General features: G+C 42.9%; 6 protein-coding genes across 8 annotated transcripts in view; 2 read left to right on the top strand and 4 right to left on the bottom strand.

Moving 5' to 3' along the window:
• Positions 1-12623, bottom strand: part of LOC115674597 (uncharacterized) — a 96208-nt gene extending 83585 nt beyond the window's left edge. Inside the window, exon 1 of the mRNA XM_056321456.1 lies at positions 12620-12623. The gene's annotated coding sequence lies outside the window, so the exon portion shown is untranslated. The remainder of the gene's footprint in view (positions 1-12619) is intronic.
• On the bottom strand, positions 4386-6115 carry LOC115674702 (protein VAPYRIN-like). The gene has a single exon (XM_030597182.2). The coding sequence runs from the start codon at positions 6107-6109 to the stop codon at positions 4466-4468; it is 1644 nt and encodes a 547-aa protein (XP_030453042.2). The 5' UTR covers positions 6110-6115; the 3' UTR covers positions 4386-4465.
• On the top strand, positions 7792-8946 carry LOC130140956 (uncharacterized). Its single transcript, XM_056321464.1, has 2 exons — positions 7792-8003; positions 8706-8946. Exons 1-2 carry the CDS (start codon positions 7857-7859, stop codon positions 8916-8918), a joined length of 360 nt encoding a protein of 119 aa, XP_056177439.1. The 5' UTR covers positions 7792-7856; the 3' UTR covers positions 8919-8946.
• On the bottom strand, positions 10252-11245 carry LOC115674704 (protein SRC1-like). The gene is made up of 2 exons (XM_030597187.2): positions 10823-11245; positions 10252-10544 (listed from the first exon to the last, which is right to left on the bottom strand). Exon 1 carries the CDS (start codon positions 11146-11148, stop codon positions 10831-10833), a length of 318 nt encoding a protein of 105 aa, XP_030453047.1. The 5' UTR covers positions 11149-11245; the 3' UTR covers positions 10252-10544; positions 10823-10830.
• On the bottom strand, positions 12506-19057 carry LOC115674703 (FH protein interacting protein FIP2). 3 transcript variants are annotated; one of them, XM_056321460.1, is made up of 11 exons: positions 18934-19057; positions 18311-18420; positions 17292-17441; positions 16558-16719; positions 16377-16460; positions 16047-16093; positions 15888-15961; positions 14897-14955; positions 14080-14139; positions 13696-13776; positions 12506-12744 (listed from the first exon to the last, which is right to left on the bottom strand). In XM_056321460.1, exons 1-11 carry the CDS (start codon positions 18980-18982, stop codon positions 12691-12693), a joined length of 930 nt encoding a protein of 309 aa, XP_056177435.1. In that variant the 5' UTR covers positions 18983-19057; the 3' UTR covers positions 12506-12690. The 3 variants fall into 3 exon arrangements, with proteins under 3 accessions (XP_056177435.1, XP_030453046.1, XP_056177436.1); XM_030597186.2 differs by having other exon boundaries at positions 17292-17426; XM_056321461.1 differs by lacking the exon at positions 16377-16460.
• A 767-nt stretch (positions 19058-19824) lies between these two features.
• On the top strand, positions 19825-24911 carry LOC115674632 (uncharacterized). Its single transcript, XM_030597091.2, has 10 exons — positions 19825-19953; positions 20890-21118; positions 21303-21404; positions 21529-21698; positions 22200-22333; positions 22448-22625; positions 22803-23361; positions 23558-23673; positions 23777-24020; positions 24420-24911. The coding sequence occupies exons 1-10, from the start codon at positions 19868-19870 to the stop codon at positions 24663-24665; spliced, it is 2064 nt and encodes a 687-aa protein (XP_030452951.2). The 5' UTR covers positions 19825-19867; the 3' UTR covers positions 24666-24911.
• The last annotated feature ends 433 nt before the right edge of the window (positions 24912-25344 follow it).

The raw sequence follows: 25344 nt of genomic DNA, 5'->3' as shown, positions 1-25344 counted from the left end.
GAGAATGCATTGGGATAGCCCTCAAATGCAACGCGATCTTTTCGGTTTTTTTTTTTTTCTCAAAAGCAAGGTATCTTTGCTAAAATCTCATTCCCCATTAACCAAATCCAATTTCAAAAGAAGACGAATTATCTAGTTCACCCTCAGATTATTTACACATAAGATCACCCCATAGTATACTTAGGTAACGGGAATATTTTGATCTGTACGCAACTCCCGAGAGGTCGCAGGATTACGAAGTAAAGTGGTGTCTTTCGTTCTCCGTTGACATTCTCTGTATGAGGGATCGGAGGAGGGGCTTCGATCGAACGTCGCAAATTGATCTGGTACTGATCTGGGGGAGTTGGGGAAAGTTGGTCAAAGATGGAGCAAACAACAAGCAAAGCAACACTCTCATTATATATTTTCACATGGGGGCCATCCATCATGTTACATAATGTGCCTTGCGGTAAAAGTAAAAACACGCGTTGCTTTCTCTCGTCCCGATTCGATAAGGTCGATGAAGTCGATCGCGAATTTACAGCGATAACTAGAGTGGAAACCACGAACGAGTGTCGGTGGTGCAAAGTGTTGTTTACAGCAGACCAACTGGCAGTGGCAGCCCCCTCGATGTCGCACGACCATGTTCTTTCATTTTCCTTCCAGGATCGTGTCGGTTGATGCTGCCGCCTTCACTTCTTTTTTGGGGGGGATCTTCTCCTCCTCCTCCTCTTCATACCATACAAGGCCAATTTCGTTTTTGAAGTCCAACGTCGAAGGTGGACCAGGAAAAAGGGAAGAAAAGCGATCGGGCAACACCTAAAAAAAAAAAGTGATACAACACAATCGTGGTATGAGCAGCGCGCGTTCTATTGTGGTACTATCATGAAAAGAAAAATTCATCGTATGTTCGTTCCGATTTCACCGCTTTTTTCGAGTGCTAATTTTCCCCTTTTGTTTTCGTTCAAGCGACGACACTAATCCCACAGTTGCTACCGTTTGAAGGATTTCATAAGTTGCCATGGTTGGTAAGGGAATAAGACAAGAACAGGTACCTCTCACTCACCACCTATTTTCCATGTAAATTTCTCCAACCTTCCCTTAACCTACCCACCCACCCCATCGGCTCCCCACATTTTCTTGCTTGCAATCAAATGCGTTTCCAACCTGCTTATAATATAAGCAATTAAATATGTAAGCATTAGAATAACAAGGTGCTAATTACAGAAAGAAAACACTTGATTTATCTAATTTTTTGTAACGACCGCTTAATCGAGACTCGATTCCAATCTAAATGAGTTCGATTAGGCGATTAATTGCTCTCTCCAACTCCTTGCTCTTTGTGATACTCTCCCTCTTTCTCCCAACTAACACATTTGACTCCTTCGCCTTATTTTCTCTATCTGGCACACTTTCCTCCCTCTCTTTCCTTTAAGTATGCATATGCTTCCATGTGTGCCATCATGCTCATTTACATGCAAAACAGAGACGATTTAGTTAATATTTTGGACCATATTCTTGTCTGTCCGTCCACAACTAGAGCTCCCATCATATTTATTTTCGACTAAGGATCCGTTTGTTTGAAGGGAAATCATTTTTAAGAAATCTTTGTCTGACTTTTCGGTATTTGGACAATGAAAAAATAATTGATCTACAGAAAACGTTTTCAACTAACTGAAAACAACAGGCTTAGATAGAGGGGAAAACGGCTTCCCTTTATGGCAAAAGAGAAATCACTTTCTCTAAGCCACTGAACAAATGAAAACTGACTATTTTTCTTGAAAATGATTTTTGACTAAATATATTTTCCTTTATTATAATATTTTCGGTGAAATAAACACACCTTAAATTTGCATATTGATAGTCTGTATATGTAACTCATCAACCGGAAACTGTTTTCACCGATCGGGAAGGAGAAAGCATCGCGAGTATTTTCCTTTCTGTCTTTCTTTCTTTTGATGGAGGAACAGATGGAAGTAGGTTTGCACCAAAAAAATCTCCTGGTTTTTGGTAAAACGGTTGACCACCCTCGAGTTTCCGAAACCCTAAAGAAGTCTGCCAAAATTGTTGGTTGGTGATTTCATTTTTCAAGTTTCTAATCGAACTCGAGCGATCCGCAAAGTCATCTCATCGAGGTGAGTAGGTGTAGACTTGGTAAAAAACACCTAAAATCCACCAACCCCGCAATCCAAAGAAGAAGAAAAAGAACGAGGACCAGCTTCAAAGTTTCAGCTATCAGATAAGAGTTCAACCCATCGCTTTCATCACCAACCCATCTATCTGTGCTCTTTCTGGCTGCATTCTTTCCACCAACAACGGATGGCGACTATGTATCTTATCTTATGTAACAATAAGAAGGGATGTCTGGTCCTAATGAATGAGGGAGATCTTGTCGAGACTTTGGTGCAGATCGAATTAACAAGTTAGTTCGATGAGATAGGCGAGAGGCGTTGATCCAAATAAGTTCCTTGTTTTCGTCTATGAAGACCTTATTTGTCTTTATGGTATGAGAGATACGCTAGTCTAATCTCTCTCCCCTGGAGTTGGAGCAAATCGTGTATGAGCTTATGCTAGTTCACGTGTTGTTGGTCATGCTTGAAGTCATAGCTTATAGATGGCGCTCGGTCATTGAACCGTCCTAGCTAAGCTTTCTCTTGGTGATCTGAAACGAAAGCTATGATCATTGAGTGAACTAGTTTTCATCACGATTTGTGTGTCGGATTCGGCGGTTGCGAATAACTAGGCGAGGCATTAGATGGAGTTGGTATTGCTATTAGGAATGGGTCGTACCGGGTAATGGTTACAAGCATCAGTAGGGGCTAAACTGTTTAGCGACATTGCACGGCGATGCGATCCAAATTGTCGGCGGACGCTGGTGGGCTTTGTAGAGAGTATAGGTTGGGCCTCTCTCTCTCTTTCTCTCCTTAGCTAGCTATACATATTTGGGTTTGGTTGATATTTTGGGAGAGATCCAAACCTGGATCATGTCTGGTATCTTTGGGTCATTCTGCTCATGGTTCGTCAGACAATTGGTAAACATGAACAGAGTGGAGTGAAGCCAGGGCTTTGGTCGAGCATGAAATGGATCTGACATGTAATTAAATCTTGGGATAATGACATAAATGGTCCATGAACTTTGGCCCAATGTGTAATGTCGTTCCTCAACTTCTAATTTGTTCAATGCGGTCTTTGAACTTTAGCACAATGTGCAATATTGTTATTGAACTTTTAATTTGTTCAATATGATAATTAAACTTTTGGTACATGTTCAATCTAGTTCCGGGATTATATGAAAATATTCAATATTATCCCTAAACTTGAATAAATGGAAGGATAATATTGAACAATTTCGTACATGGACCACATTGAACAAATTAAAAATTCAGGATCAACATTGCACATTGGGTTAAAATTCAAAAATGATATTGAACAAATTAGAAGTTCAGGAATGACGTTGCACGTTGGGCTAAAGTTTAGAAACAATTTGTGTCATTTCCCCTTAAATCATGTGAAAGTAATTAAACTTGCTTTATAAAATTGATATGTTGAGTGATGTGGTGGCAAAAAATTCAATCATAATAATTTCAATTCTACCAATTTAGTTTTAAAACCCTTTGACGATTTGACCATCTAGTCATTCTGGCCAATCCAGGCAAGAAATTGTCTGTGTGAACGTTAGCCAGTTTATGTAATACGTCCAGAGCTGACGTGGATGATTTTTGAAAATTTTAATTTTTAAATTTTTCCTCTCTTTTTTCCTTTGCTTTTCTTCTACTTTTTTTTTTGTCAAGGAGTGGCAAGGGGGCTGCTGGCCACTAGCTGAGGCCCGGCGACCCGGCTAGCCATTGACCGAGGGTCGCCTTACCTTGATTTGGGCAAGGCATCACAATCTCGCCTTGTCTGCGGCCGGCGAGGGTCACTATGGCCTCCCCTGGCCCCTCGCCTATATAAATTGGAGACATGAAATCGCCTATATAAACATCTATACACCAATCATCTTGATCCAACAACACAAGCTACTTAGCCTAACAGACCAGCTTTGCCAAAAAGGGCCAATGTAGTGGAAGGCCTGACAATCAGATCACCGGCTCAATCATTAGATGTAATTAATTAATTCTGATGTAAGATTAGTCATAACGAATGGCCACAAATCACTCAAATTGACCCTATGAACATAATGCACTAACTTGCAAGAGAACATAAATCAAGCTTATTTTAACCAAATGCTATACACAAATGCCATCAGACCACCATACAATTGATTGATCCCAGATTACAATTGAGGATTATCACGAGTCAAGCGATGATCATGTACTATGTACTAAGGTTACAGAACGGACACGATGTACTGAACGAATCTACACGCGTGAACTCCTACCACACCAACTTTTTGCTATAAAAAAAAGAACCAATGGACAGAGCCTAATCAAGAATTAGAATGTGCAGAAGCAAAACTGGAATTGTGCCGTTCAATTCTAGTCCTCGGTTAGAGCACAGCAATTTGCCTGGACAAATCGAAGCTACCGCGAAGTCCCTTCCTTCTCCGAGTGATCTGCTTCTTCTTCAATCCTCCGTACTCGGCGTCTCGACCCAACGATCCACCTCCCCGGACGCCTCCCAAGAGCGAAGCGGCGGCGCCTGCAATTTGGGTGCTCCCGTCCTTGCACGCGCCGCCGTGCCCGAGTATCCTGGAGATCCCCGTGTAGGCCAGCGACTCGGCAATCTGCAGCGCGCTCAGTCCCTTATTGGTCCTTGCCTCCGGGTCGGCTCCTTTCTTCACTAGTAACTCCACGGCCTTCGTGTGCCCCGATTCGATCGTGCAGTGCAAGGCGATGTATCCATCTTCGTCCTTTGCGTCGATGTCGATTCCCTTCTCGAGCAGAGCCTTGATCGCCTTGGTGTGCCCCTTGAACGAGGCGCGGTGCAGCGCAGTCCACCCGTGCTGGTCGCGGCCGTTGATCGCGGCCCCGTTCTCGAGAAGCCGGTGGATCTGCCGCGCTTCTCCTTTCCTCGCCGCCGTGCACAATCTGTCCCCTAACTTTAGGGCGTCAAAGAGCTTCGCGTGGCCGTGCTCCGCCGCGAGGCCGTAGGCGGTCTTGCCGTACCTGTTGCGGACGTCTTTATGGGCTCCTTTCTGCAGCAGGAGCATCACCATGTCCTCGTCCCCATAGCTCGCCGCGATGTGCAACGGCGTGTCGCCGTCTTTGCCGTTGTGCACGTCGGTCTTGGCTCCGCCGCTCAGTAAAAGCCTCGCGCACTCTCTTCTCTGCTCCTCCACGGCGACGTGCAAGGCCGTTTTGCCATCCTTGGTGAGAGCATTCAGGTCGGCCCCCTTTAGCAGGAGCAGCTTCAACACCTCCGCATGTCCGCCACCCGTGGCGAGGTGAACAGGGCCCCGGTTCGATGTCTCCGAGCGTTCAATGCTCGCTCGCCGAGCCAACAGGAGCTCCGCAATCAGAGTTTCTCCGGCGGCGGCGGCGGCCTCGAGCGGGCTGTATCCCAACGATCGGTTGGGAGCCTCCAGGCACGGCTCGAATTCAAGAAGCAATTGGACAAGGTCCGCCCGGCCCCGCGCAATGGCCAGGTGGAGCAACGTCTGGCCGTGCTCGTCGACGGAGTCCGCGAGCTTCCAACCCGGGTCGCTCCGCTCCATCACCTCCCTAATCTCGTCCATCGAACCCTCGGCGACGAGCCGAACCATGATCGGCGAGCCGACGAACATGACCCTCAGGCCGCTATCGATGAACACCTGCTTCTTCCTGGCGGCGAACCAATCGCCGGGGACCTCGAAGGTGGAGCTCGGGCTCTTCACCGCCGCGCCGGGGACCACGACGCTGTGGAGGAGGAACAGGTCGCCGCCGCCGCCGCCGCAGCGAGCGGGGAACGGCTCGGGGAGCGCCGAGCCGGGCGGGTGGTGGTAGGTGATCTCCACGGCGAGGGCCGAGAGCGGAGCTATGATCCCCGACTGAGGCTTCGCCGTGTAGCGGCTCTTGTGCTCCGGCTGGAGCTTGAACGCGACCGGCATGGTGTACATGACGTTGCGCAGGGTGAGCTCGCCGCGCCACTTGTGTCCCGGCTCGATTCGGATGGCCACCGTGTTCGACGGCTCCAAGCTGATGAGCCTGTCCATTTTCGGAACCCGAACCAACAGTCGAGGATTCGCGCCGGCAAAATTCACGACGCGGATCGTGTCGAAGGCTGTGCCGCGGGGGGAATCGGGCCGATCAGCGAGCGGCTCCTTCGTTTGTTCCTTCCTCTCTCTGGGGTCTTGAAGGCGGGTGTGGTTTTTAGGTAGTGGTTTTAAGTGAGGTTGGGAAGGGTGGCGGGGGCCAGCAGCGAATGGCGGGGCGCCACGTGTCGGGTGCCGAGCACGATGCTGACTCGTTCCATGCAGCGTTCCCCAGCTGGATGCTGCTGATCCGACCCATGAAAAAAAAATATATTTAATATGGCGAGACTAAAAACTTGTCCACGAAAATGCGATTGAGTCCTTAAACTCATCGTAAAAGTGTAATCGGGTCCAAAAACTTGCGTTCGAATTCTAAAACTCTCACAAAGTGTAGCCAGTAGAAGGATTTTTATTGGACCAATTTGAGAAATTTTAGGACTTGATTGCACTTTCTGAAAGTTTTGTAAGCTTAAATTGCACTTCCGTGACAAGTTTTTAGGACTTAAGTGCGCTTTTTCAAAATTTTAAGACTTAATTACGTTTTCGTAACAAATTATAGGACTCCCAATGAGCTTATGCCATAATTTAAAAATGGTTCGATCGAACGGCTGAGATTTATTATTAACACCGGCGAATTACTTTTTCGAGATATCGTCGACGCGGATCGCGACAAAGGGCGATACGGCAGGGTACGGTGTGAAACCGAGAAGCGAGAAGAGGCTCCCGTCGACCTAGGAAGGCGGCGACCGCGATTTTTCTATTCGATGAAGGGTCCCTTCTGCTTCCTTCCATTTTCTACACGCTAGCGCATCCCATTGGCCGAAATGGGTCGCTGAAAACGACTCCGGCACACGGCGGGACGAAATGAACCAGCTCCACGTTCATATTTGCCCGGGATCTCCGTGGGGGGAAGCTCGACGACGACGACGGGACGGGACGGCGTCGCGCCAGGAAAAATTCCTTTCGGCGAAGTTGACCGTGTCAGCGCTCGGCAGGTTCGGTCCCTCTGTCTGTCGTCCCGAATCGTCAAATTCCCTTCCGACAACGACAGCGACAAGGCAAAGAGACATCTGTACTTGAGAGATCGATCGAGAGAGAGATATGGATGGATGGGTTTGGGTTGGCAGAGGCTGATGTTGCAGCCGAACAGCATGGTGCTGAAGAAGCCCTCTTGCGTTGGCCGTCTTGCCATATGGAGCCTTGTGGTTTTGCGGAAGTCTGTTCCCACGTGCGAGTTTCGCATTGGTCGATTTTTGGATTGGACCAATCAAAAGATTGTCGTGGTGGGGGGGCCCCCCCGATGCGTCCTCGTCTGAGGGCGATACCGGTCCATCGCTAAGCGCCCAATTCGCTCGCACAACGAAGATCCCTTTTCCGATATGGCGGAGAGAGCATCGAATTCTCTTGCGTGGCTACACTAGGGGGCGGTACCAAAGATGCGTTTTCTTATTTTTTTTGTCTGGCTATGTCCTGTTTCTATTCGTATCTCTATTCACAAGTCACCGTGTGCTAACGTGCTGTGAGTAGTTTTTAGAATCTTGCTTCCTCGCTCGTGCATCCCCACCCCAAGCCCTCCCCGAGAAGGTAAGGAATCGAACTCATCGCCTTCTCCTTCCAAAGTGGGAAGGGTGGCCACTGGGGGGTCCAATGGTTGTACCAAAGATTTGTTAGCGAGTATTCTCTGATTATCGACACGTGCCGTGCTCGAATGGTGAAGAAGAGTTCTGTTCGTCTCGCGGCGATCTTTGATTTCGAGCCTCATTGGAGCACTTCGAAAGCCAAAAAAACCTTGGATGCGCTCGAGCCAATCAGAGAGCATGTCCTTGAGATCAGCCGGGGAGGCGGCCTGGTCGGGGTGCGCTAAAACCGGCTCATATTTTCCTAATGGATCAATCGAAAAAAAAAATGTCCTATCCAATTGAATTGTTGTTTTGGCGCTTTGTTGCATTGCATTATCCATGTCCATATATATATATATATATATATATATATATATATATATATATATATATCGTAGTCCCTAACTATAAACTAAGCCGTTAATATGTGTGAAGGACTAAAAATGTATGCTCTTGATTGAGAAATGCCTAGGTCATAGCCCAGAACGTTACAATATCCAGAATGTTATGTACTGCGTACGAAAATTTCATTAGACAAATCAAACGGATCTGTTCGGTACGTATGCATGTGTCACTTTGGATGATTAGTTTCACCATCTCTATCATTTACTATTCGATACGCCTCCCCCGGCTCGATCATCTAAGTCGTTAATATGTGTTTGTGTGTCTTGTTTTTCTTCCTTAGAACTATGCTGTCATGTGACAAATGGTAAAAACATCAATCTTGTCTAAAACATAGCAAACCGTCCAGGCACCAAGAGAGAGAGAGAGCTGGGGGAGGAGGGGTAATGAATGAACGAATCCTAGAGCAACAATGCTAGGAAATTATATTTGTCCTAATGTCGCATTTAAACTATGTGCGAAGATGAAAACTCTATTGTACAAAATTGGTCTAATTTAATTGTGATTTCATGATTGGACTCTTCTCGAATCGACAGGTCATTGCTGCTGATGCGCATGTCCATTTGGACTCCGCCCCACGACCCGACTGTGCTCTATGCTTTGTTAGATGTATTCTGTTGGTTGCCAGATGGGAAATCTTACTTAGTTCGCAGATAGCTTCAATGACAACAAGTGCTACGTTTAAGAAAAGCAAAATTGGAAGTTCCGGCAGCGAGGTCCACTTGGTGCCCAGATTGGCTTTTAGCTGATATCGACCAATTACACTGTTAATATATCTCAGGCTCGATATGTTTCGCGAAAAATGAATGATTTAGAGAGAACGTTTTCCTGAAAATGATCACTTGTGCCGCTTGAGATAATTAGTCAGTGAAAGACGTTTTCAATATCGACAGCGATTTATGTCTAAACATTTTTGTTGACGATGAAGATACTTTTCGTTCGTCCATTCGTTCATTCATTTTTTAGAGCGATACAAGCAATCCTTTTTAGAAAAATATTATCAGAATTGTTCGGGTTCCGCGAAATAAGTGGAGCCAGCATGTGCACGTTCTTTCTTCTCCCTCGGGCTTGGCCCAAACTTATGAGCCCGACCTGAGACGCACCCGAGCATGACATTTTGTGCGTTTTAGTTTGAGATACATGTGCAGGATGTACTTGGATGTATATTTCGTTGATTAAATCAATCTTAAAGTAGTTCGTCAGGAACCGAATCATGGCTTCTTGGGTTCTCTCTCGTGTTTGTGCAGCACCTATAGTATTGATCGAACTTTCAGGCCGCAGGTGCAGAACTCCCTTGGTAACCTCCAGGAGATCGCCCACGCTGATCGCCATTTCCCACCTCTTTTTACTGATAAAAAGGCATGGCTCTAGAACTTTCCGACTGTTGATTGCATGCTAATCGTTCATTTTTTTTTTCTCGAGCTATTCTAGCATACCCTTTGAGAAAAAAAAAATTTGGATTGGTAAGTTTCGACCACCGATGATGAATAAAAAAGGTGGCCGGTAGCTCGCTTGTTTGTAGGCCGGTCAAATGGGTGGGTCGGGCCGGGTAAACAACGATCCTACCCATTTATATACAATATAAATTCAACTACACATACCCATACCCGTCCCGTACCCCACCCGAGCTCAAATTCTTAACACTTTTTCTCCTTAGATTGTCGCCTCTGAAAGACGAGCAACTCCATGAGTTGGGTGCTCGCATCAAGTCACGGGCTAGGGTTTTGCGCGGCACATGAGCAACGTGGAGACATGGCGAGTGCTGCTCTAACGGACAAGAACATCTCCATGGATGGGTTCGGGGTCGTGTTATGAAATGGGGAGCGAAGGTGCCTAGAAAACAATTTTTTTTCTTTTTGAGTATGTAATTTTAGCTAGCGCGAGTTGAGGACATTACTGTGGAAGTTAGATTTCTGCCTTTGCAAAACCATGAGTTGTTAGATTTCTGACTTCGAATTACCAAACCTAATCTGATTACTGCCCAACTCGTTTTAATTGAGTTTCCAAATTATTTCAAATCACCAATTCTAGCAAAAAAAAACTTACCCACGATTTGTTTGGTCATTACAAAAACTGTCAACATTGGTAACAAACTACACATGTAATTGGTCAACATTGGAAGAAACCAATCGAACAACACATTGCCGTCCGAAAATGGCACATCGGGCACTACCACATTGTGATGTCACACGAGCACATCTACATCTATCACAACATACATTTTTAAAAAAATAAGACTAGAAAGAGGACAACAATCTTGACGACATTCATGTTTTTCTTTTTTGGTCTACTTATTTTCACCAGCTCTGGGGCTTAACTGAAGGAGACGAGCCCAATAACGTTGACGTGCTCTTCACTGCTACGCTACTGATCATCTGCGACACCAAAGATCGGGCCCCCAAAATGTCAAATTACAAGATCGATTGAGCCATAATCATGCTGGTTACGACTAGTAGATGTGTAAGTCCATGATTTGATTCCACCTTACAATAATTGCATTATGATAAGTGTGCTTGGCGAAAGTATTGTTCATCATTTGCCAATATGACGGGCGATGATTGTTATTTCATATCCATCGAACTCGATGGCCTCGTAGAAAATTGCACTTATTACCACGGCCACACAAGATCGCAACTCGTGGTGTTAACTTTACCAAGTAACTCAGTCGCTATCGCTGTCGCTGCTGCTACTGTGGCCATGCTCGTGCTCATGGCCGTGCTCGTGCTTCTTCTTCTTCTTGTCCTTCTTCTTCTCCACCTTGTCACCGTGATTGCCGCCGTGGATCTTGTCCTTGATCTTCTCTCCCTTGTGCTCCTCTCCGTGGTGCTCCGGCTTGTGGCCGTGGCCTTCCGACTTGTGCTCTTCGGGCTTCTTGTGGTGGTCATGGTCGTGGCCATGGCCCTCCGGCTTGTGTTGCTCCTCCTCCTTGTGGCCTCCAATGTGGAGGGCCTCCTCAATCTTGTGAATGATTCCTGCCATTTCCTCTCTTTTCCTCGAGTGATGTTATGCAAGCTGCTTGGTTTTTCGATGGAATTGAATGCGATGAGAGTAAGAAGCCACCGATGTCCTCTATTTATAGGCGATGTTGAAGGATCGATTCAAACCATGCGTGGCATCATGGGAAAGCACTAAGCAGCAGGGAATCTGATGCTGTACTATTAAAATTAAAATAAATCATCCACCTCTTGGGTCTACCACTGGTATTTATATTAGTAAGTTCATGAAGTGTACGTGGCTCTCTTTCAATCTCGTTTCGTTTCAGTTCGTCTTTTTAATTCTCACCCAATCTTTTTTCCCTTATTGAGGAGATTCCTCCGTACGCACAAACCATAGTTGCCGACCACTACTGTTTATCTTCTCTCTGGCCTGGGGAAGCGTCCACCGACCATTGGATTATGTGCGTTTCAAGTTCCCAAATTTTCCATAATTTCCGTTCTGGGTGAACAGAAGAGGAGGACCAGACGAATGATAATGTAAATCATGGCATTCTTTTAATTCTCATGTGCTTCTCTGATGTCTGAAGAAAAAAAAAGTTCGAAATCTGTAATTCTCAAATTTTAATTGGGTTAATTTCACCTTTAAATTTTTAGCTTAACGTGATTCTTAAACTTTTAATATGTTCAATATGATTGCTGGACATGTTCAATTTGATTACTGGACTATACAAAAAAATTTCAATCTATCCTTCCATTAACATAAATTCAGCGACAACATTAAATATTTTCGTATAGATTAGAAACTAAATTGAATACGTATCTATCATAAATTGACAGCCATAACGCAATATGCTAAGATCTGAATCTGGTCCCGATTCATTCATTGTTTCCATCAGCATTTTGAGCAACTCGCACCAGGCTTAGGAAAACGAGGTACTTACCAACATTCTGAAAAGACAGCAGTCCTCACGACTGAATGGATTGACATACCATAAAATCAATCCTAGTACAAAGACATTGACGTTTGGTACATATTTAACCACAGCTTTCGCTTCAACTTTAGATTCACGCCGCTGTTTGGCATTAGAAAAGCCAGTGGAAAATCAACCGACAACTTTTAGCCCGTGTCTTAGCTCTCCGCCATACTTTCAGTTCTCAAAAGTAGCAATTCCAAAGCCAAAAACTGAAGAAATTATGCCCAAAAGATTCGCTTTACCATGCCAAAAACGCTAAAGAGAGAAGATAAGTCTTTAATATGGTGGTGGGTCATTCAGGAATCCGACTTCATGACCAGAAATCCCTTTCTAAACCCACTAAAACTGTACTTACACTTTCCTAGCGACAAGCCTCAAACGTTCACAATCCATATATGTATAAGAAAAGCAGAAGGAAACACCTAATGAATCAGCTCAACTCCAGCGATAACGTAGGCAACACCATATAAATATCTACATCAGCCAACAACCAGAACATGTTTATTCTCACCTAAAATAAAGAGTAGACGTCAGTATACAAGAGACTGCCGACGTCATTGGCCGAAATAAATAAGAGGCCAACCTATACAAGCATTTCACAATCTTCATGGTTATCTAATTGCCCCAAGCAAATTGGCACCGTCAAGCTTTGCACCTTCCAAATGCTGCAAAAGATATAAGATAGGAGGAGATCAAACGCTAAGCTGTTAAATGTTGAGACAAAAGGAGAACAGACAAGATTGCCAAATATGTATCTCTCACAGAAGGCAAGGAGGCCCAAATAGAGGGTGATTTCTTTTCTCAATTTCCATTTCCTCTTTTTAACACCCTTTTTCTTTTGTCTTCATATATTGAGGGAGTGAAGGGAATGAAGACGAGCAGTAAAATGCATCTTTAGATGCATACAGGTAACATTTCAAAGCAATGTGAAAAAGAAGGGGAACCAGGCACTCGTCCAAGAGGACTTTCAACCAAATGAATGCCACAAATCGAGAATCAACAGAAGTGATGACATGCACAATGGATAAAATGCTTTTGAAGTGGAAAAGTAAGAAAGAAATGAAGGCAATTTACTCAACTTTTTGTTATCTATGTTATACTTGCTATAGTAGTTCAGGTTTCAAACCTTACACCACTGTCAAGTACCATATCCACATTACACCCATAGAGCAATTACTTTTGCGCTATCAGCGGTTGCATACCAAGCAGCGATCCAAACAGTAAATGCAGCCAAAAGCACATCCATTCCATCTTTTTGCAATGACAGGTGGTAAAAAAAAATGATTTTCGACTCGAATCTGAGAACTTCACCATATAATTCTGGCACTAGTGCATGCCACTCAAATTGCCTACATGCAAATTATCCTTTAGACTACAAATGAGGTGCTCAATGGGAATCTACATTCCAGCTGTCCTTAAAGTAGAATTCATATAGCAAGAATGCGATGCACCATACACAATATGCACTTCCCTAAAAAAGACACCAGCAGAGTCACATAAGATCAGCACACTCCACTCAGTTCTATCTAATGGATACAACATGAATGGAGGATTTAATGTCACTCTGAGAATCATGAGAAAGGATGACCGAATAGTGAAAAACTACTATTACTCACCGTCTCTCGAAGATCTACATGGCGTAGGTATGCTCTTTGCAGGTTTGCACCTCTTAAATTTGCATTGCTTAATTTAGCCCCCTGAAAATCATGAAAGAAAAGGAATGACCGAAAGCTCGACAAAGTAAGGCCAGAAATATCCACCAATCGATTTATAATAGTCAAACAAGGCTCAGTTCATATTACGTAAGAGTTTCTCCTGTACAAAGGAAGCATTATAATACACCTAACCTGTATGCATATCAGATTGTTGAAGATCAAAAGCAATCTTTCATCAGAAACTTCAACCCAAATAGAAGAAAGTAATCCGGAGTGCTTGTTAAATTGCCAGGTCATAACCATCACTTGAAGAAGTACAATCACAATAATGAAAGGAACAATTACCTTTAAGTTGGCACCCTCCAAATTGGCTCCCTCTAAGTTGGCATTGGTTAAATCAGCAGTCTGAAGGTTTGTTAATAAAGTAAAGCATCAATTCTCTAGGCATGGATTATTGCAATACCACGCATTTGATAAATATCAATACTCATTTAATTCACACAACAGTCAAAAAACAGTAAACTGAAGAATGTCAACGTTCCTCTTCAAATAGAAAAAAAACAAAATAATCATTTTTTGCTATTTATAACAGCACGATAGTTACATAAGCTTCACATATAACAGCTAAGTTACATCAAGAGACCGTCACTAAACTGTAACAATTCAAGTGATCTTTTGTCATTCTTCTCCCCTCTATCATTGAGATCTGAAGTTTCCCAGATATAATAATAGTTCATTGTTCATAGTATCAAAATTTCTCAGAAACTTGGTTGACACAATTCCTTGAATTTTATTCAAACAGTGCGACCTGTACAGTCCTCAGTGATGTCAATTAGAGGACGGCAAGGCAACAAACGAAACTGACTCATAACAACAAGAAGTAGGCTGGTTGTGAATGATTTGAGGACTTGACGAGTTTTCAGATAGAGATCCAATTGTTTCGAGTTAACATGCATGTGACCTTCGAAGTGATTTCAATGCCTATGGGCAATAGTGATTGGCAGAAGAAACGCAAATAGCATATAGGAAGTGATTTCATCAGTTCCTGGTAGATACTAGACAAAAGAGAACATAGGTTATAAGCTTATAAGCATAGCATACAATTACAAAGTCCAGAGTACTAAAATGAGCTGCCCATGCAAGATGTAAGCAGATATCAAACCTGCAAATGTGCAGATCGCAAGTCTGCTCCACAGAAGCTACAATCGGTCAGACAAGCATCTGCCAAGAGAATTTATATACTTTAATCACAATATCAGCACCTGCTACAATTGATTTTAAGTAATATATAAAGACTACTGCTGCTAAAATAAAGGCAGTACTCTTCAGCCTCACTAAAAATCAACAGTAATGTGGCTTCATATGCATCAATGAAGTTGAGAACAATAAGGGAACTAGCATCCCTTCATGCAAAACATCACTATCCCCAAAAGATGATCTCATATTCACTGTGGCATTTTGATCACAGAGAGTCAAATCCGAGTCCAGTTCCATGTCAATTGACTCCACTTTAACTGTAGTAGTTGTGACAAACTACAACTTAACCCCGTGCAAACAAAGTTTCATAAAATAATGTACATTCTTTTTTGCTCAAGAAATACTGTACGATTAGAAGTATTAAGAATTGCATAAAGACGCCAACCGAATTTATTGACAGTTCTCAACAACTCATAACTGGACCAGCCTAAAATGTGCAACTAATACATCATTGTTTTTTTGGTGGAGAAACCGAGGAACAGGGAGAATCAACAACACAGAACTGACATATAATCAATTGCATAGGACGGGAGGCTGCCGAGAGCTGTATTTAGCCTAAATATACGTTGAACATGTTGCCACATTTTATATCTAAAATGCAGAAAGCATTTCTCATTTATGAGAATCTCATCCTGATGAAAAATTCATTTGAGATAGAATTTAGATATTTTAGCAATAATAAATTAAAGTGGTAAGATACTGAAGATGTAGTGAGAAAAGAATTTACCAGAATATCCACAAAACAGATACCGTGACATTTTTAGAGGAATACAATGAAAAATACCACTAGGATAAGTGAACACCGTGAAATAAGCCACAGATGACATTCTAATCATTCAAAGATGAACCAAAGTCCAAATATGGCCATGTAGTAAATGAAATGAAAGGAAAATTGCCTTGTAGATTTGCACTCTGAAGATTTGCACCAGCTAATAAAGCCCCACGAAGATTGGCTCCAGTAAATTCACATCTTCCCTAGGCAACAACAAAATCTCTTAGGCAAAATTAAAATTGTAAATAATCCAGAGGTTGGAAAACAAATTTTAGTGTCTTACTCACGCAAGGTAGCATTGTGGAATATGGATCCTTCAGCATCCACATCCTGGATTGAATTCATGGGCAACAGCAGATTATTGTTAAAGAAAAGGAAACCACGTGATTGTCAGATAGAAATCTTGACATATTTGAATAAGTTATATAGACGAAATTCAACCTGGAAGAGACATGACATAATGGATTTAATTTTCAATGAACTCACCATATTGTTATATTTGAACATTAACACGTAAAGTTTGGCAAAATGCTAGAGCAAAGCATGGGTCAAGAGAGAAAGCCATTCTTAAAGAAGAAATGAATGCTTCAGATTTATGACAAACTATACCAACCCGGAATTTTGCACATTGCAAATTAGCTCGCGAAAAGAACACACTTTTGAGACAGGCATAGCTGAAATCTACAAATGACAGGTCCTACACACAGTTAAAAAGTAAATCCTCAAATTAGCACAAAAAGATTGACATGCTTGGAAGGAAATTCTCATTAGACACAGAAACATGCACAACATACCAGCTTGGAAAGGTCGAGCCCAGAAAGATTAACCCCCCTAAATCTGACTCTTTCTGATTGTATACACTTGATAATATCAGTTCTTGTCAGTTCAGAGTCCAACTCATCCTTATCCTCTTCCCTCTTCTTACTCACAACAGAATGAATTCCATCGATTAGTCCCTGAAATTGGGACAATTACAAGGATAACGTTATTCACGAGGGCAGCCAATTTGTTTAGCACTAGACATGAAGAATATTAGTGACGTTTAAATAAATGTTTGTTACTATTTTTGGATAAGGTAGAAGTTTATCCACATAAACACATAAGGAACATGTATACGTGAAGTTGTTTACATTACAGGAGAGCATAACATCCAGCCTACTAATGGAACTTCAGCACAAAAAGAAACAGGACAAAAGGTGAACAAACTATATTTGCATCCGGAATGGAAGATTCTCAGGCGCATCAGGCTGATAAATTGTAAAGCCATTAACTTATCCTTTTCTGGCCTATCTCGCAGACAATATGAAAACATTTAACGTGCTAAATTTACAAATTGAAAGAAGATGACACTACATTAAAGTATTACTAGTATGTATTCACTTTCATTTGTGAAAAATCAGACTAAGCAAGCCTTTTCTGCAGATTGACGATAGACCAACTATAGAGTAGCATAAACTTGAAATAAGAAACTCCCAGGAATACCTGAGGTGCACCAATATATACAAACGTATATGCAAGGATTACTAACCAGTAGTTGATAATATTCTGCCTCACGCAGAAGCTCCGAGTAGTCAGAGTCTGATAAAGTGGGAATGACACCATCCCTTAACCAATTTAGAATATGTCTGAAGTGTTTCCCGTCTCGATCAACAAAGACAAATCCCTGGCAAAAGTTTGTCTGCATTAGCCAGTCCCATTCATGTACTTGTAGACATCACTAAAAGGGTAACAATCTCAATGCAATCCACTTCCAGCACAAAGAGCGGGTGAGTGCAGTTTAGTGAGATTGAAAGAGACAGAGATTCCAACTTAGACACAGCATTTTCACTCCATCCATAAGCATCCGGCATTTTAACTGCAAATAGGATCTCTCTCAAGAAAGACATGTTTTTTCGCAGCTGCACAATTTATAGAGTCTTCAAGTCTGCCACACACCAACCTTTCAGAGAGATGGCTGTTTCTCTCTGTCCAACAATTTAAGAATCCAACTGCTACAATGCACAACTTTGTGTTTCCAATACTCCATGCCATTAGTAAACTAACAATGCCAGACTAGGCATTACAAGGCCACCGCCATAAACTTATCCAAAATGAGAACACCAGCCCAGAAGGGAACACAAAAGGCCAAAATACCAAAGTTGATAGCAACAGAATATTGTACATGAAAACAACCCCATAGTTCTCACGCTCAATACTTTGACTGAAAACCCCATGCAGGTATCACCATTATGGATGATATGAGGCTAGAATATGCAATCAAAGTCTTAAGTTGGCAAACTTGGATAAGTATAATTGGACAAACCTGTGTGTGTACGTGCACGAATGCACAGGTTTGTACGCACTCATCATCAAAGTATCATGCACGAGTTCACACGTGCACGTGCATATCTCAATCTAGATATCAGATAAAGACTTCCATGATAGCATACACAGCCAACTGAGCTGATGATTAATTAACCGGTAGTAGTGGAGCAAGAGATGCCCAGTACAAACATCGCAATCTGAAGGTCCCTGAAGGCAAAACCACAGAAATAGAGATACTAATACCTTCTCGGCATCTTGGCACACCACATGGCGCCCACTGAACATAGCTGCCAGCATTGAATCGGGTTCCCGCTGAGTCAGCGTGTCCACAGTCGTGGAAAATTTTTTGCCACCTGCACGATGGCACAAAATCATTTCCAAATCGAAAAGCTATCCTGCAAGCATTCATCATCCGAAAGTGCAGCAGCAGCAGCAACAGCAGCAGCAATCAAAAAACTATCCGATCGGGACTGCCGATCCCATAGCCCACACAAGCTTCAAAGCCCCCACCGACAGATCTCAGTCCAACTCTCAGCAGCTCAAAGCGCTCTTTTCCCCACACACAAACTTTAGCCGATAAGCAACTCAAGCTACGAGGCTCGTCGCCAATCCGATCGCTCGGCGATCCCCAGAAAACACAGCCCCAAATCCAACTCCGTAAAAGGCATTCTCTCCGGAAAACACACGAGACTCCGGGAGCGGATCCCGCGAAGGACGCGGTACCACTTGACAGAAGCAGCGACAAAAAGAAGAAGACGATCGAATCAAGATGCGCGAAGACATGCGCATCGTACATGGAGCGAGAGAGAGAAGAAGGAGAAGGAGAAGAAGGAGGAGGAGGAGGAGGAGGAGGCGATGATGCTAACCGATGCTGAGGCGAACGATGGAGGAAGGATCAGCAGGTTGGATGCTCATTGCTGCTCAGCTTGTTTCTTGCAGAGAAGAAGATGGAGGGAGAAAGAGAGAGGGAGCAGAGGTCGAACAAGGAACTCGCGGGTCGCGTATAAATGCATTTCGGCTGGGCTTTTCGAGCCCAGATTTCTGGGCCATATCATAGTTCATCATATTGTTGCTTGAAATTTAATTAAACAGATGCTAATTAAAATAAATCGCTTGTTCGAATATTACTATAATTTGCAATTCGCTAGCACGAACTTACGAAAAGAGAGCTTCGAGGAATACTAGTGGAAACGGGCAATTAGAAGTTTTATCGAAATTGTGAACTGCAAGTAAAATGATCGATTGTGTCTTAGGCTATGTTTGCTTCCCAAAAGATGATCGATACAAATAAATATTTTCAGAAAAATATTTTTTAAGTCATTTATTTTATACGACACAAACGGGCATAAATTCAATTTGACGCTCTTGCCTACTCAATCTGTGGAGGGCCCCTGTGATCTAGAGTAATCATGGCATATATTAGCCATTAAATCAAAGGTCTGTTATGAGATTAATCGAATCCCACAAAATATCATTCTTTTAACCATAAGGGAATAAAATGTCAAATCCATTCGAATGCACTTATAGCTATATTTTGCACAAAATAAAAATAAAAAAGAAATCGATCAATTTTGCAAGTTGTCACGTGAGATCGAGCCAAAAACGTGACCCCGAGGGAGGTTGCACCAGGTGTTGCATGGCCGTCGCCACGTGGCACGCGGGGGAGGAGAACGACACGTCGTATTTGACGTGTTGGGCTGGCTGTTTTAAAGCAGAGAGAAGAACCGGAAAGCTCTCCTCCTCCTCACTCCCGCAACTCACAGAGCGCGGAGACGGAGAAGAGATAGCGAGCACCGAACGATGGCGACGGCGACGGCGACGGCGACGGCGACGAAGAGGAAGCATCTCTCCTCCATTGCGAACGACGTCGTGCACAGATGCGCGCTGTAACGTCTCCTCGTCACCTTCGTTTCCATCTTTTAACGAGATCATTGCCATTGCCATTGCCATTTCGAACGATCGGATCCCGATGCGTCGTTCGGTTTCTCCGTGAACGGTGTCATCGGCTCTATTCACGTGTTCCGCTAGCGAGTCATCTGATGATGATGATGATGATAATGCTGAATCCATGATCATTTGTATGCCTAATCCTGTTCACGGAGCCTCCGTTGAGTTCTATGATGCTTGGGGAACTTGTCTAGGTTTTTCTAGAGCTCGGAGAGGGCGCGTAGTGTTTCTCGTGTTCTGTTAGGTTTGCCGCGGGATCGAATCTCGACTAAGAGAGAAGTTTCTGAATAAGCTCGCTTAAAATTTTAGTTAGTGCGGCCGCCGTTTACTCCCGAAAAGCTTAGGCTATTAGAGCACGGTGCTATGATATATTTTATAGCTTGATTAGCTCGAAATTCGTTTTTGATTTTGAAGGTTATGTATGTATATGTATCGAAGAATGCACGTACAAGCAATTAGTAATCTGTATCGAAAAATAGATCGTAGTTGTGCTAATAGGAAATAGATAGCCAATGAAGTGATGAAATTAATGAAGTTGGGCAGGCGAAGAGACCTCTTCGGATGTTTAGCGGAGAGTTAACCGGGATAAGAGTCTCTTTGAAATTTTTTGGGGACAGAGATGGGTCATGTCGCGATGAGGAAATTTTGGCATCATTTGTTTGAGCAAGTCAATGTTACTTGTGCTGCACCGGGACATGTTTCCAGGATGTTGATTAACTCTAATATGATATCGTGACAAAATGAGTCTTTCGAATGGTTTTCTTTCCCAATCGCGCAAACCAGCTTTTTTCAGCGACTTCGACATTTTAGATCTTATAACTTTGTCGTTGATTGGCGGCTGGATAATAGACTGTCCATTGACTCGACTATGTCAGGCAATTAGGCACTTCTGTCGATAGATTTGTGGAAGAGTTTGAACCTGAGTGGAAGCCCGATTCAGTCGGTTATTCTAGAAAGTTCGTGGAGTTTTGTAGCTCAAAGGCTATTATCGACATGTGTCCGAGCATAGGTGGAAAGATAAGTGATGGATCTTTCAGCCGGTTGACATTCGACATGATGCTTTCATGGGAAATGCCCAGTTCTGCTGATGAGGAGCCTGTACTAGTGAGTACCATCTTATTCAATTAATTGTAGGCAGAGGTATCTGGGACTCCGAGAGAACGTTCAAATGCCAAGCCTCTATACACCCCGATGCTTGATCATCTGGCAATTTAATGATATTACTGCAAGCTGCAACTAATTCTTGAGTTACTTTCTAGAATTGTTTTCATGTACATGTGATTTACAGGAGTCCGTGGCGAAAGAGAAAGAAGAGAAGAAACGAGTGGTAAAAGTGCCTCAGGAACAGGATGAGATCCCTCTATTCTATTCAGACATTATGCCGCTACTTGTAAGAGATCCCTTACAGACTAATTGATGTATTGTCATATGAGATCTCTCCTAACTATATTTTTTTTAGAACTTGACAATCAAGATATCAGTTTTCATTTATGGACATATTTGTGTTTATCTAGGTTGACCATGCGCCTGATGTTGGAGAAGATGCATTTGTGTGGTTGGCATCCCTGTTTCCGCTGGTTGCAGACATAGCCAATGGGAGATTTACCTTTGAAACTCTTACAGCACCTACAGGAAATCGTCTCCATTTTCCTGCATATGATAAATATCTGAAAGAGATTGACAAGTAATGCATCCAAGCTTTGTGTAATTTAGTATAATTATCACATGTTGATTTCAAAACCTGTTTTAGATAATCATAGGACTTAGGGGAAAACAACCAAGACAGCAGAATTAGTAAATAATGATGCATGACTATGATGCTTAGGCAAAGGCCATGGGTATGTCAGGAGTGACGACATGAACTAGTCATGGACCTGGTCTTGCATAAATACTTCATTTCCAATTTTCAGAGGGGAGCATCGGGAATCTCAGTTTTTAAGTATCTGTAATGCACTACGCGGAGTGTATCCTAACTACCATCGAACGCAACTGCCTGCTACAGTAAGGAGCGTGTTTGTAGTGAATGACTTTCCCGAGAGAAGAAATCTTGGGCCAAATCAGAATCATTTAGTTCCTTCAAACATACTGGCCCTATATGCTGCATGTATATCTTTTATTTATCTGCTTTTCAATTCATCAAGGTTGCTTCGATTTTTTCCTTCTTTGTCTGCGGCATCTTGCGCAGATGCATTAGGTATTTGCAAAAACAGGAGGTGCCAAAGGGTGTTGACCTAGCGGATGACGAATTAATTTTGCATGTCGAAGGAACTGCAAGCACACAAAGAGTAGTTCGTCATATTGGAGGAAAGAGCTGGCCTGGTTTGTCCTGAATTTGGACATTTTTGTTTTTAGCACTTGAGCTGATCTTTAACTTTAGATGTTTTGGTTTCTTGAGATCTTTTATTCTCTTAATAAATAAATATGCTTTCCTAGGTAGACTCACCTTAACAAATTATGCTCTCTACTTCGAGGCTTCGGGAGTCATTTCGTATGAAGATGCAATTAAGATTGACCTCTCAAAGGAAGCTGAACACACTGTGAAACCTGCTGCTACAGGGCCCTTCGGGGCTCCACTTTTTGACAAGGCTATGGTGTACGAGTCCCCTGAACTGTAAGCTGAGCTCCCGAAATATCGACCCTGACTTCATTTCTAATATTGCATGTCTTGCATTAGAGATTTGCGTTACTAGCCCATACGACATCAAAAATAGAGACAAATTCAGTACTGAGTGATAACATTCTTGTTAGATCAATGACTAGTCAGCTGCACGACTTTTTCTTTTTTTAGATCAGAGGGAATTATTCTGGAGTTTCCAGAGATAACAAGCTCTACAAGACGTGACCACTGGCTAGCGCTTACAAAGGAGATAATGTTGATGCACAAGTTTTTATCCAGACATAAGGTGGAGAGCCCATCACAAGCGTGGGAACTACATTCGCGGACAATATTGGGGATCGTAAGGCTCCATGCCGCAAGAGAGATGCTGAGGATATCACCTCCTCTTCCCAGAAATTTCTTGATTTTTGCTTTGTTTGATGAGTTACCAAAGGGTGACTATGTGCTTGAAGAGCTGGCGGAGAGCCTAAAGAAGGATGGAAGCAGACAACCATGCAGTGCTAGTTCGATATTGAGGACTATTAACATGTCAATATTGAGGCTCCCAGATACGGAAGTTGAAGAAGTGGGCAAGGCATGTACCGCGGCTAGTGTCCAAGAAGACAACTACTTCTCATTGAAGACAGCAATCAACAAGGTTAGAGAGGAAGCAAGAGAAATTGAAATTGCAAAGGCTACCACGGAGGGGAGGAAAGAGGAAGGGATCGGTGATGGTGCCGCTGTTCTTATGGTTAGTCTGCACGATTTAAATATCTCTGTCATACGATGAAAGAATCTGCAATGAACTATGAAGAAAGTAACGAACTGCAATTGCATCGGAACTCCTAGAAAAGGATGATCACTATGGTTTTTAGGTCAGCAGGGGAGAAAACTCTATACTTGTATTTGCATTTATGGCAACGTAGCTCATTCTGCTATGCTTGCAGGAACTCTTAAAGCGACTTAAAGACGCCGTCCTGCCCAAATTTCAAGAAATACTAACATGGCAAAGGCCAATGACAACCCTCACCGTAATTGCAGCAGCTCTTGTGATAATTTATATGTGAGTTATCCTATTCCGATGCCTTATCTTGTATTGTAACCGACAGCTTATTCCTGGATCGCACGACCAGTAATGTGCTTGGGTAACAGCTTTGAGTTTGCAGGGAGTGGATCAATAAGGCTATAGCAGCTGGCTTGTTTTGGCTTGTATTGAAGATGCTCCATGTGAGGAAAGAGAGGAAAGAATACCAAAGAGAGGAGATTGTAATTTGCACAGCGTCTGATCAGAGTACGGTGGAGAGCATAGTATCAGCTCAGCGTGGGCTACAAACAGTCCATGAGATGGTGCAGAAAGTAAACATCACACTGTTAAAACTCCGGTCGATATTTCTTGGGAGGTCTCGTAAGGTACGCTCATCTCTTTATCTTGTGTGGGGAAACCAGTGCTTGGTGTGTTGACAGTGAAGGTGGCAACAATAGCTGACGGGACCTTTAGTGATGTCTTTCACCGGCCCAGGATTTGGTCTTGTTAAGTTTCGTTTCTTGCAAACGGGCTCCGAGAATTTTCTAGGATGAAAATTTTCCTACAAATGAAGGTTGTAACCCACAATTCTGGGCTTCAACATTTGGTGACTAGATACACATTACAGAATCTAAGTTTTTCTTTCCTTGTTTTGCCGGGTTACAGAATTGAAGTTGCTTGATGTGTGTTCTGGCAAACACTCCTGTTTGTCTTTTCAACCGAAATCTGTGTACTCACTCTTCCCGCTAGCCAAGTGATAATGATTTATTCCCTTCCGATTGCAGCATGCTGAGATGGTGATGATGGCAACGTGCGCCGTGGCCATTGTAATAGCAGCGATACCGCTGAAGTACATCTTTATGGGAGCCACATTGTATGGTTTCATGGCGACATCGAAGTGGGGGAAGCGCTCACAAGACGACCGTACGAAGAGACGGCTCAACGAATGGTGGGACTCCATATCGGCTGTGCCTGTGCGCATCGTCGACAAAGCTGAGGACTGTCCTGTCGACGACAGTAAGCTCTCGTAGTATCGATGAGCGCTCGCATCTTCTCATCACTGCTTGAATTTCAAAGATTCCGATCTTGAAACACCCGCTCTTTTTACGGGTTGCTATGTGTATAATGCAAGCAAGCATGAGCAGATCTTCCTTCTAGCGACAACGATGCTTTTTATGAGTCCTTTTAGTATCAAAACATGTGTTTGTCCTCGAAGTATGGAGAATTGCAAACATGCGTTCCTATTTAGCATGTGATAAAGAGTATTGTTAAAGAAATTAAGATTCATAAACTTAATGAATTCATTGAATGATGTACAAATTTATGTTGCCTGCTAAAATGTTCCCGCTAATTCAAATAAGCAGTTATTGTTTGCCATTTCATTTAGTAATTCTATTTAGTGCATGAGTCTTACAATCTACACTATTATAAATGAGAACTGCACTTGTCCCGATGTGATGCTGGGACATTGGGTTATATCAACCGACTCTCAATCTTAACTTCTAAACTCGTCAATGTCAATTGATCTGACTCAAATATCAATTTTTGGGCACAATTTGATTCAATGGGTCCTAGCTTGAAGATGTCGATAATACAGAATAGTTGTCAATTTCATGGTTGCCAATTCATTATCTAGTTGTCGATTAACAAGCTTGTTGTCAACTCCGAGGCTACTAATCCACTACCTAACGATCGGAGGTTGTTTTAGTC

The sequence above is a fragment of the Syzygium oleosum genome, unplaced genomic scaffold, assembly GCF_021117445.2.
Source record: "Syzygium oleosum isolate NSW1041296 unplaced genomic scaffold, Sole_v2.1 Sole_v2.23, whole genome shotgun sequence".
Lineage (NCBI taxonomy): Eukaryota > Viridiplantae > Streptophyta > Magnoliopsida > Myrtales > Myrtaceae > Syzygium > Syzygium oleosum.
Note: the sequence above shows the minus strand (reverse complement) of the source record. Positions and strands in the feature narration are given on the sequence as shown.

What these genes read in the sequence shown, in the direction of transcription:
- LOC115674704 (XM_030597187.2), bottom strand. Translation starts at nt 11,148, where the DNA reads ATGGCAGGAATCATTCACAAGATTGAGGAGGCCCTCCACATTGGAGGC.
- LOC115674702 (XM_030597182.2), bottom strand. Translation starts at nt 6,109, where the DNA reads ATGGACAGGCTCATCAGCTTGGAGCCGTCGAACACGGTGGCCATCCGA.
- LOC115674632 (XM_030597091.2), top strand. Translation starts at nt 19,868, where the DNA reads ATGGCGACGGCGACGGCGACGGCGACGGCGACGAAGAGGAAGCATCTC. An exon ending in GTCGTGCACAGATGCGCGCT is followed by an intron (nt 19,954 to 20,889) that starts GTAACGTCTCCT and finishes CGACTATGTCAG; the next exon opens with GCAATTAGGCACTTCTGTCG. An exon ending in CTGATGAGGAGCCTGTACTA is followed by an intron (nt 21,119 to 21,302) that starts GTGAGTACCATC and finishes TGTGATTTACAG; the next exon opens with GAGTCCGTGGCGAAAGAGAA.
- LOC115674703 (XM_056321460.1), bottom strand. Translation starts at nt 18,982, where the DNA reads ATGAGCATCCAACCTGCTGATCCTTCCTCCATCGTTCGCCTCAGCATC. An exon ending in CATCGTTCGCCTCAGCATCG is followed by an intron (nt 18,421 to 18,933) that starts GTTAGCATCATC and finishes GCCATCGTGCAG; the next exon opens with GTGGCAAAAAATTTTCCACG. An exon ending in TGCGATCTGCACATTTGCAG is followed by an intron (nt 14,140 to 14,896) that starts GTTTGATATCTG and finishes ACAAACCTTCAG; the next exon opens with ACTGCTGATTTAACCAATGC.
- LOC130140956 (XM_056321464.1), top strand. Translation starts at nt 7,857, where the DNA reads ATGGTGAAGAAGAGTTCTGTTCGTCTCGCGGCGATCTTTGATTTCGAG. An exon ending in GGGGAGGCGGCCTGGTCGGG is followed by an intron (nt 8,004 to 8,705) that starts GTGCGCTAAAAC and finishes TCGAATCGACAG; the next exon opens with GTCATTGCTGCTGATGCGCA.